This window comes from Malus sylvestris, chromosome 1, assembly GCF_916048215.2.
Source record: "Malus sylvestris chromosome 1, drMalSylv7.2, whole genome shotgun sequence".
In the NCBI taxonomy this organism is placed as follows: Eukaryota; Viridiplantae; Streptophyta; class Magnoliopsida; order Rosales; family Rosaceae; genus Malus; species Malus sylvestris.
In genome coordinates this window covers 15550663-15570997 of record NC_062260.1, presented here as the reverse complement: position 1 = coordinate 15570997, position 20335 = coordinate 15550663, and the positions used below count along the sequence as shown (strand labels likewise).

General features: G+C 38.3%; 1 protein-coding gene across 1 annotated transcript; it reads right to left on the bottom strand.

Annotated features, from left to right (window-relative positions):
- Positions 1–14070: 14070 nt before the first annotated feature.
- On the bottom strand, positions 14071–17194 carry LOC126586989 (probable WRKY transcription factor 24). The gene is made up of 2 exons (XM_050251990.1): positions 16568–17194; positions 14071–14501 (listed from the first exon to the last, which is right to left on the bottom strand). Exons 1-2 carry the CDS (start codon positions 17044–17046, stop codon positions 14324–14326), a joined length of 657 nt encoding a protein of 218 aa, XP_050107947.1. The 5' UTR covers positions 17047–17194; the 3' UTR covers positions 14071–14323.
- Positions 17195–20335: the final 3141 nt, after the last annotated feature.

The following is a 20335-nucleotide window of genomic DNA, read 5'->3' as shown; positions in this document are numbered from 1 at the left end:
GTAGCAGCAAAACGTGACTGCGTTCTTCGTAGGCTTGTAACTCAATTGCCTCGGCATTGGCTTAAGTATCAGGTGTGCTATGCTAAGGTAAATGGCCACGCATGTGGCGTTCAAAGGTGTGTATGTCTCATACCTCAGGGTAGGGCCTGTCCTAACACGTGTTTGGCCCACTGTGTTGACTGCCTGGGGGCGGTGATTATCGTGGTGATACCATTGGTTATCGCAATAGTGTCCCTTACTTCTTTTACTAAAATGAGACTGGTGAGGATGGAAATCTTTCCTTTTACCCTGAGGTTGATATGTCTGTTGACTTGGTGAAGTATTAAGTAAGGCAGGGGGATGCACCGCTGCCGTTTGGAAGATCGAGGTCTTTTCATTTGGTTGGATCTGGCTTCCACTCCCTACTTGCTGATAAGGGGTGGCTGTGGGGAGTTTCCCTTGATATGTCATTGCCTCGACGGAGGCATGGTTGTAAGCATGTGCCATCACCTCAGAGTAAGTCTTCCAAGTGTTGGCATTGATCATATACTTAAAGAAACAGTCACGTAGGCCTGCCGTGAAGGCTTTGAGGGCAGTCTTGTCGTCTGCCTCGGCACAACGGGAATACCCATGGCTGAAGCGGCCAGCATACATATGTAATGACTCGTCTGGCTTCTGGTGAATAATGTACAAGTCATCCGCAAAGTGCAAGCGATCGGTCTGGAAAATGTGTTGAGAAACAAACAGTTTCCTCAATTGCTCAAATAAGTCTACCGTCTCAGGTGGAAGACGGCAATACCAGTTTAGAGCTCCACCAGAGAGAGTAGAGGGGAAGAGAATGAAGGAAAAATTTTGTCCTAGCTAAGAACAAGTATGAACATTTGAATACACATGCAAGCTATCAACACTTTAAAGTAGGCATGCATCCAAAAAATAATTCATAAAACCCATGACTTTCAAAGCCTAGTATATGGTGAACCAAAATAAACTCATTAACAAAATTAAAGAGAAGTAAAGATTTAGTGATTCTTTACCCTTGAAGCTCATCCTTGTTTACACAAGGGATTCACCCAAGTGGAGGGCCTTCAAGTCACCTCCAAGCTCCTTGAATCCTCCTTGTGTTTTCCTCCCTTTAGTGCTCCTTTGATGATTAGAGGAAAAATGATTTGTTCTCCAAAAACATCAAAAGCTTGATGTCTCTAAGTCTCTTCACCAAGGTTGTATATTGTGAAGATGATATGGATGACTTAGAGAGATTTTAGATGCTAGTAAAAATCCTCTAAGTGGCCGGCCTCTATGTAGAAAAAGAGAGAAAATGTTTCACCCAATTTCTATTAGAAAACCCTAATGAGAAAATTGCTATAAAGTTCCTTTTATAACATTTTCTTTGGTGAGTGGCAAACTTGTAATTAAGCAAGCTTGCCCATTCACCCTAATGGCCGGCCTCTCCTTGTTATTGGGCTAATTTGCCCATTTTGTTTTAGTTGTCATACAACTTAAACATAATGGGCCTTGTGGACCAAAACACTTTTGGGCCCCGAAACCCAAAACCAACTTATAAGCCCAATACGAACTTTTCGTATAATTAATTCACTAATTAATTAATCTTGACCATTCTTCAATTAAACCATTTAATTGCTTATCCATTTCATATAATTTCTTCACTAACATCCTTATGTGGTGTGCGATCCATTAGGTTCCAATTAGCGAGGCAGTGGGCGATGTTACTCTTAACGATCGATTGTGAATTGAAACCACATTTCAATTCTCCCTTAAGATTAGTGTTTGCTAATCTTCAGGGCTTCCACAAACCATGAGTGACACCTAGCAGCATATCATGGTTACCCAAGCTGAGTAGAATTGGTTGGAGAACCTATCCAGTTACAACTACAATGCAATACGGTCCTTCTCTAATACAATACTCTTAATCACATTGTTTAAGTGATAGTTTGTTTCATGTCTACTATCCAATGTGATACTTTCCTATATGACTCCTTTGAATATGATTTGGAACAAACTTCCTAAGTCATATTCATATGCTTTGGCCAAAGACTTTAGAATCATATCTTAGAGTATTCTCCTTCCACCATAGAAGGTTAGAGATCCCTTGTTGTGCATTCATATGCATACATGACTAGACAGCTTGACCCCAACAATGCCGTGGACAATCCGAAGGAATGCCATTGACATGATCAAAGATCAAGGACCTAACCATTAGACATCTATGATGCCTCAGGTCAAAGGACTACTTTGCATATTGCAACTTTAGAGTTCATACATGACATGTATGTTCGAACTCTCTTTTGATCGACGTTCAGTGTACTCGATTACTCTTTCGAGCACCTATGTGTTTGTCTCAGTGTCCAACACCAAATGACTTGAGACTAGTTCATACTCACGTTTGAGTCAACATAACACATACTAACCTTAGCGGATTGTCAATGCCCAACTGGCAATCCTATGGCTAGGAACGTTTTAGGAATGAACATAAGAGAGAGGTCTCGATAATCTAACTCATTAGATCACTTCTCTCTTAGAACAAATACATTCATTGGATTCCCTTATTGCTTAAACACATGATACAATAAATAGTGATTAACAATAAGCTTTGCCCTTCATTAAACATATAAAAGTTTAATACAATAAGTATTCCAAAAAGCTATTACATCAAATGAGTGGCTTTGTGGGCATACTTCCAACAATCTCCCACTTGCACTCAAAGCCATCTTCCCATGTATCTAATACCTATCTTATCCATATGACGATCAAGCTGGATTTGAGACATTGGCTTTGTCAGTGGATCTGCTACGTTATCGGCTGAGGCAACTTTGAGGATGTTGACTTTCCCCTCGGCAGCATATCTTCTAATGATATTAAAGCGCCTATCAAAATGCTTGTTCTTTTGATGTGCCCTGGGTTCCTTGGCTTGAGCTATCGCCCCACTATTATCACAGTACAAAGTTACTGGTGATGTAATGGTTGGAACCACTCCAAGTTCAGTAATGAACTTCTTCATCCAGAACGCTTCTTTGCCGGCTTCAGCTGTAGCGACATATTCAGCCTCTGTCGTGGAATCAGCAATTACACTTTGCTTCTTGCTTTTCCAACTGACAGCCCCACCATTCAGAGTGAATACATATCCGGAGTTGGAACTTCTATCATCGACGTCAGATTGGAAATCTGCGTCTGTATAGCCTTCCACTCGCAACTCTGATGCTCCTCCATATACGAGGAACATGTCCTTAGTTCTTCTTAAGTACTTAAGGACCGTCTTGACAGTTGCCCAGTGTTCTAATCCTGGGTTAGATTGATATCGACTAGTAATGCTCACAGCATATGCGATATCAGGCCTTGTGCATATCATGGCATACATAAGACTTCCTATGGCTGAAGCATAAGGAATTCTACTCATATGCCTTATCTCTTCAGGAGTCTTAGGTTCCATGGACTTAGAAAGGTGAATTCCATGTCTTACAGGAAGAAAGCCTTTTTTACATTGTTCCATCTCGAACCTACTTAGCACCTTATTAATGTACATAGATTGGGATAATCCAATTAATTTTCTGGATCTATCACGATAGAGCTTTATCCCAAGTACATAAGATGCATCTCCTAAATCTTTCATGTGGAAGGTTTTGGACAACCACACTTTTACAGAAGAAAGTATTGCAGTGTCATTCCCGAATAGTAATATGTCATCTACATATAACACTAGGAATATAACTGCATCCCCAACGACTTTTTGATAAACACAATTGTCGTCTTCGTTTTGAGTAAAACCAAACGTTTTGATTTCAGTGTCGAAACGAATGTTCCAGCTCCTGGAGGCTTGCTTGAGTCCATAAATGGACCTTTGAAGCTTGCATACCTTAGCCTTTTCAGACTTGGACACGAAACCTTCGGGTTGAGTCATATAGAGCTCTTCCTCTAGGTAGCCGTTCAGAAAGGCCGTCTTCACGTCCATTTGCCAGATCTCATAATCATGGTACGCAGCTATAGCAAGCAAAATCCGAATGGACTTAATCATGGCTACAGGAGAGAAAGTTTCTTCATAGTCAATCCCTTCTCTTTGCCTGTAACCCTTGGCTACCAATCTAGCCTTATAAGTCTCCACGTTCCCATCAACGCCTATCTTCCTCTTGAAGACCCATTTGTTTCCAACTGGTACAATACCTTCTGGAGGGTCTACAAGAGTCCAGACCTGATTTTGATACATGGAATCCATCTCGGATTTCATGGCCTCTTGCCATCTCTTTGAATCAATGTCGCACATTGCTTCAGTGTAGTCTCTAGGGTCCTCCTTTGTTTCATTGTCACCTAGAAGGTACAATTCATCAAAGTCATTGTCTAAGCCATACCTCTTAGGTGGCTTACTAACCCGTTCAGATCTACGTGGAGCCAGGGGTTCAGGAACAGGGTTGTCAATATGTCTAGTGCTTGTTTGTGGTTCATTATTAATCTCATTAATTTCCATCTGTTTGCTTATAGTCCCTTTGAGAACGAATTCGTCCTCTAGAAACTTAGCAGTTCTGGCGACAAAGACTTTCTGGTCGTCAGGATGGTAGAACTCATATCCCATAGTTTCTTTAGGATATCCCACAAAATAGCATCTTACTGATCTCGCTTCAAGCTTAGTAGCTTCAAGCTTCTTGACATATGCTTCACAACCCCAAATCTTAATGTGTTTAAGACTTGGCTTTCTTCCATGCCATATCTCATAGGGCGTTTGTGAAACTGATTTGGAAGGTACTCTATTAAGCAAGTAAGCTGCTGTATATAGAGCGTATCCCCAGAATGTTACTGGTAGATCAGCAGAACTCATCATAGAACGAACCATGTTCATCAAGGTTCGATTTCTCCTTTCAGAAACTCCATTGAGTTGTGGAGTTCCCGGTGGAGTCCACTGTGATATTATTCCACACTCTTTGAGATAATCTAGGAACTCGTTACTCAGATATTCACCCCCTCGATCCGATCTTAGGATCTTTATCTGTTTCCCAGTTTGCTTCTCAACTTCATTCTTGAATTCTTTGAACCTTTCAAAGGATTCTGACTTGTACTTCATAAGATACACATAGCCAAACCGAGAGTGATCGTCGATGAATGTGATATAGTAGGAGAAGCCTCCTCTCGACGTAGTAGACATAGGTCCACATACGTCAGTGTGGATTAACCCTAGAATTTCAGTGGCACGCTCTCCTTTTCCAGTAAATGGAGATTTGGTCATTTTCCCTTTCAAGCAACATTCACAAGTACCCATCCGGTCATTACCTAATGGGTGGATGTATCCGTCTTTCGACATCTTGTGAATCTTTTCAAGGTTCACATGTCCAAGTTTAAGATGCCACATCTTTTCTTGGTTAACTTCTTCTCTAGCCCTTTTGGGTTTTGAGGTATTCCTGCTCGCAATACAGTGCATCCCACTATTCGTCTCTAGGTGAAAAAGTCCCTCTATCATATTACCATGAGAGATAATACGACCGTTCAAGTATAAAGTGCAACTCATTTTGTCAAACAATACTGAGTGCCCATCTCGTAAAAGCTTAGAGATGGAAATCAAATTCTTTATACATGAAGGAAAATATAAACAATTTTTAAGTTCCAGGACTTCCCCAGAGGGTAGGTTAAGCATGTAGGTGCCTATTGCTTTTGCAGAGATTTTAGTGCCGTTCCCAACTCGCACAACCATCTCATTATTGCGCAGTGATTTGCTCCCCACTAGTCCCTGCATCGTATTACAGATATGTTGACTAGCGCCTGAATCAAATATCCAGGAACTGGAGCTCACTGTAAAAGCACTCTCTATGACAGAAATAGTCTCTTCAAAAGTTCGTGTCATAAGGCTCGCAATGCGCACCCTGTATTTCTTCTTCCAACGTTCATCCTTTCCACAATGAAAGCATGTTCCTTTGGATTTCTTTGCCTTCTTCTTATGCAACCTTTTCCTTATGTTTGCATTCTCACTCCCACTGTCTATTTTGAAACCTTTTTCAAATTTACAGCACATGTCAATCATCTCTTTCAAAGAATGATCGAATCTATTCACTTTATAGTTTACAATAAACTTAGTGAAATCATCCGAGAGAGATGCAAGGAAAAAATCTTGGGCCATTTTCCCATCGATGGAAGTTCCTAAACTTTTAAGATCTTTAAATATCTTTTCCATCTTTTGTCCATGTTTATGGACCGATGTCCCCATTGCCATTTTGGCATTCATTAGACTACAAACATTTGAGAATCGTACATTACTAGTCTCAATGTCATGCATCTTATGCAAACTTTCAACCATGGCACAAGAAGTGTCCATGTGCTTATGTAGCTTCATAAGCTCCTTACTAAGTGAAGTGAGGATTAAGCATTTGGCTTGTAAGTCATCCTCATAGTGTCTAACATAGTTTTGACACTCCTCCTTTGAAGCTAATTTCGTAGGAGGTACATGAGGAGGGGATTGCTTAAGCACATACAATATGTCTTTCACCTTTGAGACATTCTCAATGTGGCGATACCAAGCAAGGAAACGTTGGCCCTTAAGGCCCCTTTTGTCAAGTATAATGGTGGGTATAATTTTAGGCATGTCGTTCACTACATAACATAACAGAAATCGTATTAGATTGTTTGTTTAAAACTATTTGATTGGGTCTTTGAATCAAATAGTACCACCCACTATTTTTGGCAAATTCCACATCCCTCAATAGAATTCGAGAGTTATATTGAACTCTTAGCGGGTTATGGGAGACTCACCATTACCAAGCCCACCTCACGATGATACGATGTTGGCTAGCAAAAATAATGATGAGAGAATAACGCATTATTCATTTACAACTTTTGTAATTACCCATCCGTTTGGCCTCTAGAGAATGTTGCCTCACGATGATACGATGTCGGCTTCATTGCACTTAGTTAAGTTATTCCCACCATGCTTAGTTTGTATAGGGGTTCAAGAATAGCCTCACGATGATACAATGTCGGCTATCCTCGTTGCCTACATTCACCTCATCATATGTATATGAATTCCTCCTGGATGTAAGCACATGCTTTGTACTTCCCCATGATAGGGTGAAGCCGGTGCATGAGTCACAAACGCTTGGAACCCACCACGGTGGAAGGCCTACGAAGAGATGTTCAAAACATCTCTCGCTTATCAACTTAATATTTGATTTGAGGGAGTAGTTTTGGGCTACATCAAAACATTTTAATCATATTAAAAGAACTTGGGCCTATCACAACTATTGGTCCAAGTCAATATGATTTAGTAGCATATAATACTCCCACTGTTTCGTTGAAACAAGCGAGACTATATGGAACTACTAACGAATGCATTGCATCCTCATATGGACTATATAGTCATATTAGGTTTTAGGATGATTATGAACCGTTTGATTTGATCCAACACGAGCCTTATGTTGGACCTTGGGTTTAAGGTAGATAGTTGTTGATTTTAGTTACGCGTTTAATCCAATTAAACCGTTATTTCCTATTGGGCGTTGGACCCAACTATTCCATTTTGCATACATATAAACAAAAAGGAATACATGAAATAATAATAAGGGCTTATGCCCTTTTACAACACAAATCAAATGATGGACTTATGTCCATTTACAACAATTGAATTAATCAAATTACATTCAAACCTATACTACTAAAACCCAAACATTCATAATGTATATCGGCCAATCACATAGCTCAATTATCGTGGCCTTTGGTTCATAATCACCCTTTTCTCAATTAATCACATTAACTAAGAAAGCAACTTAAACAATTGGTTTTTGGATCCATAGAATTGATTTAAATGGAACTAAATGAAATGAAAATCCAATTCTCATTAAAGAGACAAAACAATTTTGTTCTCATTTTATTTGGGCCAAAAGGAAACTATGACCACAACAATTGGGCCATAATGCAAATACAAAAACTTTTGGGGTCACTTTGTATAAACACAATAGTCCACAACTTCATGTAAATACAACTAGATCCCAAAATTTTAATAATGTAAAAACATCATTAAAGGATCAAAACAATTTGTCCTTTAGAGTTTTAGGGCCTAAACGTAAAAACGTAAACTTTTGGGCCAAAATGCAAAAACACAAAAGTATCAAAACTTTATGTTAATTGCACAAAAGGCCCCAAAAGGACCCCCACTAGGGGTGGCCGGCCATTTAATGAAAAATTGAAAAAATTTCTAAAAAGTTTTTGCAAGTTGATTTTATTAGGTGAGGTTAAAGGTGAAGGTGATGGTTTGTAAGAAAAACTTAAAGTTTATGACAAAACATTAAAACATTTCATCACATCTCACCAATAACATCACCCATCAAATAATAAATCAATTATATTCCAAAACTTTATGATAAACATAAAACTTTTGAATCAAAACTTCAAAACTTTATGTTCTTGGCAAGAACACCAAGAACAATGAAGAACACCATGAAAACTCATAATAGTTCCATGGATGTTTTCATTCACCAAAACTCAATTTTTCACCTCTCAAAAGAGGGCTAATATCCTAGGGTACTTAGGGGTTCCAAAAGTCACCTTAAAAACATTTTAACAAGACAAACATGAACCCAAAAAATCACCCTAAGGATTTGGCCGAATTTCCCAAAACTCATGGCACCAAATTTTAGTTCCAATATTCATGCTTAAATGAAATACATCTACAACATTTGAGATGCTAAATTTTCTAGCAAAATTTATATATTCAAAAGCAAGAACAAAGCTTGTAACATTTACAACATTTAAATCACAAAATATGAACATCACAAAACCCAAAAGGATTCACCATACACTAGGCCTAGGCTCTGATACCACTTGAAGGAAAAATTTTGTCCTAGCTAAGAACAAGTATGAACATTTGAATACACATGCAAGCTATCAACACTTTAAAGTAGGCATGCATCCAAAAAACAATTCATAAAACCCATGACTTTCAAAGCCTAGTATATGGTGAACCAAAATAAACTCATTAACAAAATTAAAGAGAAGTAAAGATTTAGTGATTCTTTACCCTTGAAGCTCATCCTTGTTTACACAAGGGATTCACCCAAGTGGAGGGCCTTCAAGTCACCTCCAAGCTCCTTGAATCCTCCTTGTGTTTTCCTCCCTTTAGTGCTCCTTTGATGATTAGAGGAAAAAGGATTTGTTCTCCAAAAACATCAAAAGCTTGATGTCTCTAAGTCTCTTCACCAAGGTTGTATATTGTGAAGATGATATGGATGACTTAGAGAGATTTTAGATGCTAGTAAAAATCCTCTAAGTGGCCGGCCTCTATGTAGAAAAAGAGAGAAAATGTTTCACCCAATTTCTATTAGAAAACCCTAATGAGAAAATTGCTATAAAGTTCCTTTTATAACATTTTCTTTGGTGAGTGGCAAACTTGTAATTAAGCAAGCTTGCCCATTCACCCTAATGGCCGGCCTCTCCTTGTTATTGGGCTAATTTGCCCATTTTGTTTTAGTTGTCATACAACTTAAACATAATGGGCCTTGTGGACCAAAACACTTTTGGGCCCCGAAACCCAAAACCAACTTATAAGCCCAATACGAACTTTTCGTATAATTAATTCACTAATTAATTAATCTTGACCATTCTTCAATTAAACCATTTAATTGCTTATCCATTTCATATAATTTCTTCACTAACATCCTTATGTGGTGTGCGATCCATTAGGTTCCAATTAGCGAGGCAGTGGGCGATGTTACTCTTAACGATCGATTGTGAATTGAAACCACATTTCAATTCTCCCTTAAGATTAGTGTTTGCTAATCTTCAGGGCTTCCACAAACCATGAGTGACACCTAGCAGCATATCATGGTTACCCAAGCTGAGTAGAATTGGTTGGAGAACCTATCCAGTTACAACTACAATGCAATACGGTCCTTCTCTAATACAATACTCTTAATCACATTGTTTAAGTGATAGTTTGTTTCATGTCTACTATCCAATGTGATACTTTTCTATATGGCTCCTTTGAATATGATTTGGAACAAACTTCCTAAGTCATATTCATATGCTTTGGCCAAAGACTTTAGAATCATATCTTAGAGTATTCTCCTTCCACCATGGAAGGTTAGAGATCCCTTGTTGTGCATTCATATGCCTACATGACTAGACAGCTTGACCCCAACAATGCCGTGGACAATCCGAAGGAATGCCATTGACATGATCAAAGATCAAGGACCTAACCATTAGACATCTATGATGCCTCAGGTCAAAGGACTACTTTGCATATTGCAACTTTAGAGTTCATACATGACATGTATGTTCGAACTCTCTTTTGATCGACGTTCAGTGTACTCGATTACTCTTTCGAGCACCTATGTGTTTGTCTCAGTGTCCAACACCAAATGACTTGAGACTAGTTCATACTCACGTTTGAGTCAACATAACACATACTAACCTTAGCGGATTGTCAATGCCCAACTGGCAATCCTATGGCTATGAACGTTTTAGGAATGAACATAAGAGAGAGGTCTCGATAATCTAACTCATTAGATCACTTCTCTCTTAGAACAAATACATTCCTTGGATTCCCTTATTGCTTAAACACATGATACAATAAATAGTGATTAACAATAAGCTTTGCCCTTCATTAAACATATAAAAGTTTAATACAATAAGTATTCCAAAAAGCTATTACATCAAATGAGTGGCTTTGTGGGCATACTTCCAACAGAGAAGACATCACTCTTCGTTAGTGTGCATCCGGTATGCCATGGTGAACTCAAAAAAGTTAAGGTGTTCGATCGGGTCCTCCTTTCCAGTATAGAGTTGCAAGCCAAGCTTCTGCTTTGTCTTTGCTTAGAAGGGGTGTCGAGGATCCTCCTTGTAAAAGGGCCAAGCCTAAATTGGTTCCAATCAGGTATCTCAGCTTGTCGTTCGACCTTCAACTTGTTTACTTCCTTAAGAAGCTGTAGGACAAAAGGGTCCTGAGTGGAGTCATGTACCACTGGAGCTTTCTTTCATAAATTTCCATCTCCTTTTAGAAGTATGAAGGTTTGATCAAGAGCATGTGAATTTTCCCTGGACTTATCGTACTAACTTCCAAGGTATGTTTGTCGGAACATCTCTGAGTCCCCTATACCTTCGTGTTTCTCTAGGACTTGTTGCCCCTTCCCCAAATTGGTAGCCGGTCTGAGACATGAGAGGGGACCGAGTCTTTCAGAGACCATTGGGTCATTAATTTTTTAGTTTACATAGATGGGATTGTCTCGACGTTGCTTTAGGAAATCTCGACAGTCGCGAAAGATGGCTTTCGATCCTTCCACTCCTTCTGTAAGAATGTGTATTCCCCCACTTCTCCTGCTTCGGGTGGAAGCAGCTGGGTTGAGAGAAGTCTCATGTTAATCAATGTTCTGATGATTAGCTCGCTCCTCATCAAGGATACCCATGTCGAAGGAAGGTGACCCTCCATGTTGGGCGGCACCCAGATGATGGTTGATGTCCACAGGGGTAACAAGCTCGCGTGTTTGAGTAGGTGTCTTCCTCCACTTCTCCTGCTTCGGGTTGAAGCAGCTGGGTTGAGAGAAGTCTCATGTTAATCAATGTTCTGATGATTAGCTCGCTCCTCATCAAGGATACCCATGTCGAAGGAAGGTGACCCTCCGTGTTGGGTAGCACCCAGATGATGGTTGATGTCCACAAGGGTAACGAGCTCGCGTGTTTAAGTACGCCTAGTTTCATTGAGCGTCTCAAAGAGCTTCTCATACTGCTCCTAGAGGACCTCATTCTTCATTGCTATCTTGTTGTTCTGAGCTTCTAACTCATCTACTTTAGCTTGAAGAGCAACCCTCTTTCTTTCCTTCTTTCGTTGCCTCGCACCAAGTGCAAGAGGGGTGTCATTCTGCGTGTTGTGGCTTCCTTCGCTCCCTATGTTGGAGAGGGATGCCTGGTCAAAAGAGAGTGTACGAATGGTGGAAACCACCTTAAGAAAGCTGAAGAAAGTGGGAATACGTGTTGTTTTCACAGACGGTGCCAAATGTTGATGCACAAAATCAGTAAGGACTCTGGTACAACAGAAAGTGTTAAGTTTGTGACCTTCGCTAGATTGCTCCGGTCACTAGTGTGGATAAGTAAGTAAATGGATAGGGACAGGGAAGCAAACACAAGATGTACGTGATTCATCCAAATTGGCTACGTCCACGAAGTAGAGGAGTTCTCATTAATTGTGAAGGGTTTACACAAGTACATAGGTTCAAGCTCTCCTTTAGTGAGTACTAGTGAATGATTTAGTACAAATGACATTAGGAAATATTGTGAGAGAATGATCTCTATTTATAGAAGAGAGTTTCTAGTTTCATTCTGACATTAACAAGTGTCGTGTTGTGATTGGCTTCTGATGTTGACTCGTGTTGCGTTATGATTGACTTCTGATGTCGACATGTGTCACGCTGTGATTAGCCTCCTGGTTGGAGGGAAACTCTTCTAGGTCCTTAACAGTATAACGTTGATTGGTGCTCAGTAGTTTCGAGATTGGTCAAGTATGGTACAAATATCGGTTATAAGCGACATTAACAGTCTATGTCAGTTACAAGCGACATAGACAATTTATGTCACTTATACCCGATAGTAATTCTGACACCATGTAAGAAGGGTGTCGAAAATGTCTTATCAGCCAGTATTTTATATAAAACCGACACTAGCTACCGACACAAATAAGCCACTTTTGTAGTAATGATGGGGCGGGTCTAATTTGGATAAATCTAAAACAAGGCAGGACGGGGCAGTTCTATGTTACTTGCGGGGCGGGGCGAGTCCAAATTGCTAAGAAAACAGGGCCCTAGCTTAGACCGTATCTATCGTCCAATATGTGGAGATTTAATGTCCACCATTGATTAAATCCCATAATCCACTTGGTGCGGTGTTTGTCGATGCAGGTTCTGGGCTGAACGGAAAAGATGTGACAGAAGGGAGTAACGAGTGTTGAATACAGGCTTCAAATAGGCACTATGGGATGACAATCTGGGTGGAAAGTTCATCAGGACGCTGCAGCAAGCAGCAACAAAGGTTCAAGATAGGCGCGAGATGGTGGTTGGTCAAGGTCTCAGTCGAAACTGGACACACACAGGTCAGGCATCAGCAGTGTTGAGGTGCAACGGAGTAACGGCGGCCATCCAATGTGAGAAATCGCGCTGAAGTTGACCTTGCCAGTGATGGGGATTCATTGGCAAGTCTCCGACGAGGATAGGAAAACAGTGAACCACACCGGCAAGATTCCGATCTTGTGGCTCATAAACGACAGGAATCGCGGGAAATCAAGCTTTGGGTAAACGACGAAGTCGCCAAAATTGGTCTCGGTCTCGCTGTAGGAGAAGGTGGTGGTCCGGCATCTCCTGGAACGATCGAGATTCAAGAGAGCTAAAGAAGAAAAGGAAGGAAAAAAAAACCCATAGACCCGGCCCGAATCGACTCGTGTGAAATAGGCTGGGTTAGATTCGGTTCCTATATTAGAATTTGTTGTACCCGACCCGTTTCTTTTAAGCCCGGGTCTGGTCCAGTCTCTTCAAAATTGGGCCCGGCCTGGCCCGTGCCTAACATTATTTGGGGTTGTTTTGCAACTTGCGCAGAGTAAGGGATTTAAGAATATTTTGGTTGAATCTAATTCTGCCCTTGATGTAGACTTGATTCTAAATGATAAAGTTGATAATCAACCTTTGGAAGTTTGGTTTTAAATTGTCATGATTTTATACACCATAGTTGGTCCTTTAAAATTCGGCATATTATTTATCAAAAAATAAATTTTGTTGTTGATGAATTGACTCGTTTGGGTTTAGGTCCATTCTTTTTTTAGCAAGCTCCTCCATCTTGTCAATCTCTTTTGATTGCTGATATAGTTGGGATCATTTAGCCTTGGCTTTATGTCCCATTGACAACCAAAATCCTAACATTTCTTTTGTATTGTATTTTTTTTTTACAACCTGCCAATACGCAAGTTATAATTAGGTTTTAAACTCGTCATTCATGAAACTTTAAATTGAGACCTCCCAGTTACGAGTGGAACACCATTCACACGCATATCATTTAAAAATCAATAAGGAGTCTAAACATATATATATAGTAACAAAATATATAAACTATTAAAGCTTAATGCATAACATATACTAACAAAGATTTTGGTACATTAATTTTTATATTTAATTTCTTTTTCTTATCACATAGTCATAGTTAACGTGTACAATTTTTTTTTTTTTACAAGAAGATATTAAGAGAAGGGGTCTCGAACACATGACTCGGGCGTAGGGTAGACTTTCTTAACCCACTTTTGAACTACAAATCTCTCCCTACCTTGTGCACAAAGGTTAATATATAAGTACAAATGCCAATGAAAGATGATATATAGTGACCTTGTTAATTAGAACCTAGAGAGGAATTGCATTTGCTTCAGTAGAGGAGTTAGGGTTTCCATGAGTTTCTCGCAAGGATGATTGTGGATTCCTTCATACGTTGTCACGACAATGCTCGTGTCTTTAGACAGCCTCTGGACCTGTTTTTTCACATTGCATGTGTGATGTGTGCAGCGGTAGTAGCTCCTACAATTCATAAGTAATGACCATATGTTTAAAATGAAGCATAGAGGAGATATTTTAAACTCGACACAATGGAATGAAGAACACTAACTAATACCCTGATAGTATCATTGTGCTTAGATGGAGAAAAAATTAATTACAGTAACATATAAAATTCTGAATCATTCGGTACGTATATATTGTCACACATTTATATATTTGGAGGGTTATATCCCATATAATACAGAAAACCAAATAACTACAAGAGTTTTTGGATTCAAATTGCTAGCTAAACACCTCAAAGGTTGCTAGCTAGAATACGTAAGGTCTATATATATGACTAGGTTCAATATGGTTTCTTCTATATGGTAAATTAGTTTAATTTCCCTAAACAAATTTGTATTAATATTAGCATTTTAAATGATTTGGGAGCTCTTTTTTTTTTATGTGGGAAAAATGCTTTGTTATAATTGTATTTTCTGCTAAAAATATACTTTTTGTCAGAATTATATGATCATAATTTCTGAGTCCAAATGTAAAATATTCACGTACTAAATTTCCTCCTTGGGTCAGGCTTAGAAAAAGTTTTGCTATAGACAAACCCGAGTCATGTAAACAATTGGGTTTTTATTTTTATTTTTTACAATTTAATGAGGATGATGAAGGTATTTATCAAATATAGTAAAAACCTTTAAAATACATCCAAATTCCACTTATATAGACATAAATACCTTAGTTTATATGTATAACTAGTTTTTTTTTTTTTTTTTGAACAGACGATATCATCTACACTAATTAAAATACTTCTTGTGCAATAATCAAGAGTTGCTCTCACTAATATTTTTTTTTCTTTTTCTTTTTTTCATTTCTTTTCTAAATGGAGAACAAATGTTTCTCTCATTTTTATTTTGTAATAAATAATAATAAAAAAAACCTTTCTTTCTCGCATATATAGTTCCCACAAAACACTTTAGTGAGAGCTCTTGCTGCCATTCTTGCAGCAATATTTTACTTTGTGCTTAATCTGTTTGCTCTTTACGATGTTCTTAATCCTCTCTTTGTGGTAAAACCTAATTAATTAGCATGAGAATTTTGTTGGTTAATTTCCTTAATTTTGGTCTTACTCAACATTTCTGGTTTTCTCAATACTGTAAAAAGCTAGTACCATATGTAATATCGTACTCGAAGGGCAGCTTGGAATTATGAAAAAGTCCTTTTCGTATTTATTTTTTCGTGCTATATTACATATATGAAGAAAGATTTAAGGATCACAAGGCTTCTTTGATTATTTTATTAAAATATAAAATTGAGAGAAACCTTTGTTCTTCGTTTGGAAAAGAAACGAAAAAAAAGAAGAAAATATTAGTGAGAGCAACACTTGATTATAGCACAAGAAGTCTTTTAGTTAACAATTAGTTATTCATATTTAGTGAGGGTATTTGATAAATTAGTCTTTTATAAAAACTGATATTTTTGAAATTAAGGTTAATTTTTTTGTTATATTTGATAAATTCTCTAAACATTTTGTCTAAATAAATTGATTCTCTATGTTCATATGAAATAATTCACAAGTTCTGACAAATTAAGCAACTAAAAAGAATATATGCATATGATAATTCCTTTACGTCTCAGATTCTCTTGATTCACAAGCCAGCTAAGTAACCAATATTCATCATTTTGAGAAAATTTTTATTATGACAAGAACATGGATGGTACACCATGTGTTTTTATGTAAGTTGAGGAAAATTTTATTTTTTAAGTTATTAACTTTTTAACACACATATCCCACCATTTGTATAGTAACACATGGTGTACCACCTCATGTGTCCGTCACGCTGAAAAATCTCTCCATCATTTTCAAAATTCTGTTCCCTAGAATATTAAATAAAGGGAAAATTTGAAAGAGGTCCAATTTTATAACCCATCTTTTGAAATATGTCCAATTTTTAGTGATTTTTTACTTTTGAAATAGGTCTAATTTTTAGTCCAATTGGACTTATATCAAAAGCCCTCTAGATTAATATATGTACGGTATAAACAAAGTGTTCATATTCATAAATATTTGCAAAGTAATTAAATAATGAATAAACCTGGGATATGAACTGTTCTTGACTGCTTTCTGACCGTATTTTCTCCAGCGGTAGCCATCATCAAGAATATCATCCTCACTCCGAGTCTGAAACGCAAACCTAGGCCGGCTCGCCGCTGCTTTTCTCATTTTACCCCCACCCTTCCTTTTAACACCAACCTTTTCTTCCTGATCAGCTCCAGTATTCCAAGCAGAGCCACTAATATTATTGTCCATCATAGCCATAGGCTTAAAACTATTAATCTGATCATGATTAAACCCGCCTGCCGCTTGAGTACCACCAGAGAGAAGGCTAACCCAATCAATGTCTAGAAGATCGGGAGGGTTAGTCATCAATGAGGAGGATGAAGAGGATGTGAAGAGATAGGGAGAAGGGGGACGAGAGTTTTGGGGTGGAGGCGGTAACAAGAATGGTAATGACAAGGGCAGCGATTGGGAGGTTAATGGAGGTGGATTATGCTGTTGATGATGATCTTCCATTATAATTAATAGAAGTGTTTTGATTATAATTAGTGGTCAATAATCAAACTAATGATGAGAAAGGAAGAGAGAATGTTTGATGCATGTATATATAAAGTCTTCTCTAGCAAGGTGGTGGAAGGTGAGAAGAAGTTGGACTGACGCACACGAACAGAGAGAGAGAGAGAGAGAGAGATGTTTGCTTAGGGTTGAATTAAATGAGCGGAAAGGGGTTTTTGCCGTTTTTGGTATAACACTATCTTGTTTACCCTAGCTAGGGTAAAGGCCAACTACATCTCAACTACTTCTGTTCAACTGCAAATTTCGAGTGCATAAGGTGACGTGCCCCAATATACATATCGTTATCATCAATGCATGGATTTGCATGCATGGCTCTCTCTCTCTCTCTCTCTCTCTCTCTCTCTCTTCTATCTTCACCTACAAGATTCATGGTATAGGTGTTTCTGTAATATTTTAATATATTGAGAACTGTAGGACACATGTTCAAATAATCAAAGTTTGACTAGATACTGTTTACCAACCAAGGCAAGCAAAAAGATTTGGACCAAGTATCGTCTGTATGTTGCCGACGCCATCCTCTTCTGTGTGACCCACAAGCATTGTGACAGGACTCCCGCTTGTCTTTTATCTCTCTATTGATACTTTCTTAAAGCAAATAAGTTATGTGTACATTGAAGATGTGTGTATGAAAGAAGAGATTGACAACCACTTCCTACCAAAGTTAAGGTTACCTCGCCACCCTAATATGCCTCATTTGGTGGTTTGGATAGGATAGAACTTGTATTTTGGATAGAATAGGTTAGGACAACCCACTGCAACTCTCCAAGACCCACCTACCTTCCCTGAAACTCCAAATATCAAATGATCTTCTTTGCAAGGAGTTCGCAAAATCCACCTACAAAATAGGTTCAGAAGAAGGGTTCAGGGTTTGATTTGATGATGGGGCACGTTTGATACATAGGATTGACTTAGATTGGTTTGATTAGGTTTGAATGTTTCTATTTCGGCGTGTCTTTTAAATTGTCTAGAATAAGTCCACATAAAGAATGTAATAATCTCAGCTTGTCTAGTTATATCAATTAATCCTATACATTGGTTAATCTTAGCTTGTCCAGCTATCAATTAATCTTATACATTGGTTAAAGATGATCTTAGTGTTGAATAACCCCATTCAGTACTAGTCCGGTCAATCAAATGTCCCCTAATAGATTGACATACGAATCAACTAAGGAGGCGTTTGTTACACCGGACTGTCTTGGACTGGATTAGCTTCAGGGACTAAGCTAGACTGGCTTAGACTAGACTAAGCTGGACTAACTTAGTGAAGCGTTTGGTGCAGTGTCGGATTAACAAGTAGGATAATGAAAATAATATTGTAGTTTATTGTCGAAATTAATTTATTATTAATTTCTTCACATAATCTCTCTCTCAGCTTCCCTTCTCGATCTCGAGTCCACCAGCAAGCTGCTCCACTTCCTTCATTAACTTCACAATTTCACCATCTCTCTACTCATTGCCCTCTCAATCTCAAACTTTATCTCACATCATTTGCTCCATCTGGGTCAGAACAAAAACACCACAAACACTCTTCTCCAACTCTAACCCAACATTTTTCTTGCTCTACTCACTCAACTCGCTCATAAGCGATTCAATATCCACGGCGGAACCGATCAACTCAGACTCCAAATATGCCTTGCCCTGCACCAGCGACTCCACCTGTTGCTGGCGGTCCTTGGTTTCCTTGAGTAGCAGAGAATTCAGCGACTTGAGGTTCTGGAGTTGCTCGGATGGCTCGTCCATGGCGGTGGTGGCGGCAAGAAATATGAGATTGGGGATTTTTTGCGGGTGATGGTTGGTGGTGGGAAATATGAGATGGGGGATTTTTTATGGTTGATGTTGGTGGTGGGAAATATGAGATTCGAGATTTTAGAGGATGATGACCCTGGCGAAGCGAAGCAGCTTGATAGGGATAGTCTACAAATCTTAATTAAATCCCATCGAAATCCAAAATTAAGAAGCCCAGAACTCACAGAGGGGCTCGCAGGGAGGAGGAAGAAGCCGGTCTTAGCAAGTCCCATGGTTTGGGAAGGGCCTCGCTAAGAACCTTTAAGGAGGCCTCTAGTCCACACGAGTCCCCTTTGCTCCCACTTAACTTAGTCCCAGCACCTATCAAACATGGGACCGTAGTCCATTCCAGTCCAATCCCATTTAACGAGGCCAAACAAATGCACCCTGAGTATACAATTTATAACTTTACATAGAGTTGTTTTCTCAATATTTTTTATAGACTACCAATAAGAGTGGGTAAAAAGTGTAAATGATGCTTAATAAATTATGCATAGCTTCGATTATTAACTTTTCATACAATACTTTTATAGCTTCGATTATTAACTTTTCCTACAATACTTTTATAGCTTTGATTATTAACTTTTCATTCAATACTTTTATAGCTTTATTAGTCCGTCTGAAAATGCTTATTTAGAAAGAATTTCTCTTTGAAACCGCTTTTAATATCAACGCTTCTATTACTTCAAAAAATTTAACAAAAATGTAAGTGCTTTCTTGAAAAACACTTAGTATTTCCTTAAACACTTGAACATGTGCATCTTTTGCATTTTTCAGCACCAAAGCACTTTTTAACTTTTCCTGAGAAACACGGTCAGAGGCATTTTGGTGATTTAATTATAAAAGCACTTCCAATATTGTGTTATATAGTTCCTATATCACAATGATATGATATAGTTAAAAAACAACGGGCCTTAAAAGTGTTAATTTTAAGGGTATGCTATTCACACATTTCTTTTTACTTCTCACATATCTCCTCTTAATTTCTGTCATTTGATATTCTTTAATTCATTTGATCTGACGACTGCAAATTAAGAGAGTGTGTGAGAAGTAAACAAAAGTGCGCAGATAACACATCCCTAATTATATATTCAAGACTATTCTAAACAGCTCTAAGAAAGAGGAGAATTAGAACTTGTATTATTATAGTAGTCAACTAACTTAACTCACATTTGTGTGTGCATTGAGTAATTAACAGTACACATTCGCTTAATTTTATAGAAAATCAAATTTTGCTTAGAAAAGAACATTGTAAAGAAAGTCTCTAAACCAATAATACAAGCCTCAAATTGAACTTCAACATATAGAGAAGCTCCTTGCCTCAACTAAGGCACCATTATAAATGTTTTGTTTGGTAGAGGATCGGATCAAAATGAGTAAGACATTATTTTTAAGGTACGTTGAAGGAAGCAATAAAAAAAATTGTGCGGTAGGAGATGGAGGA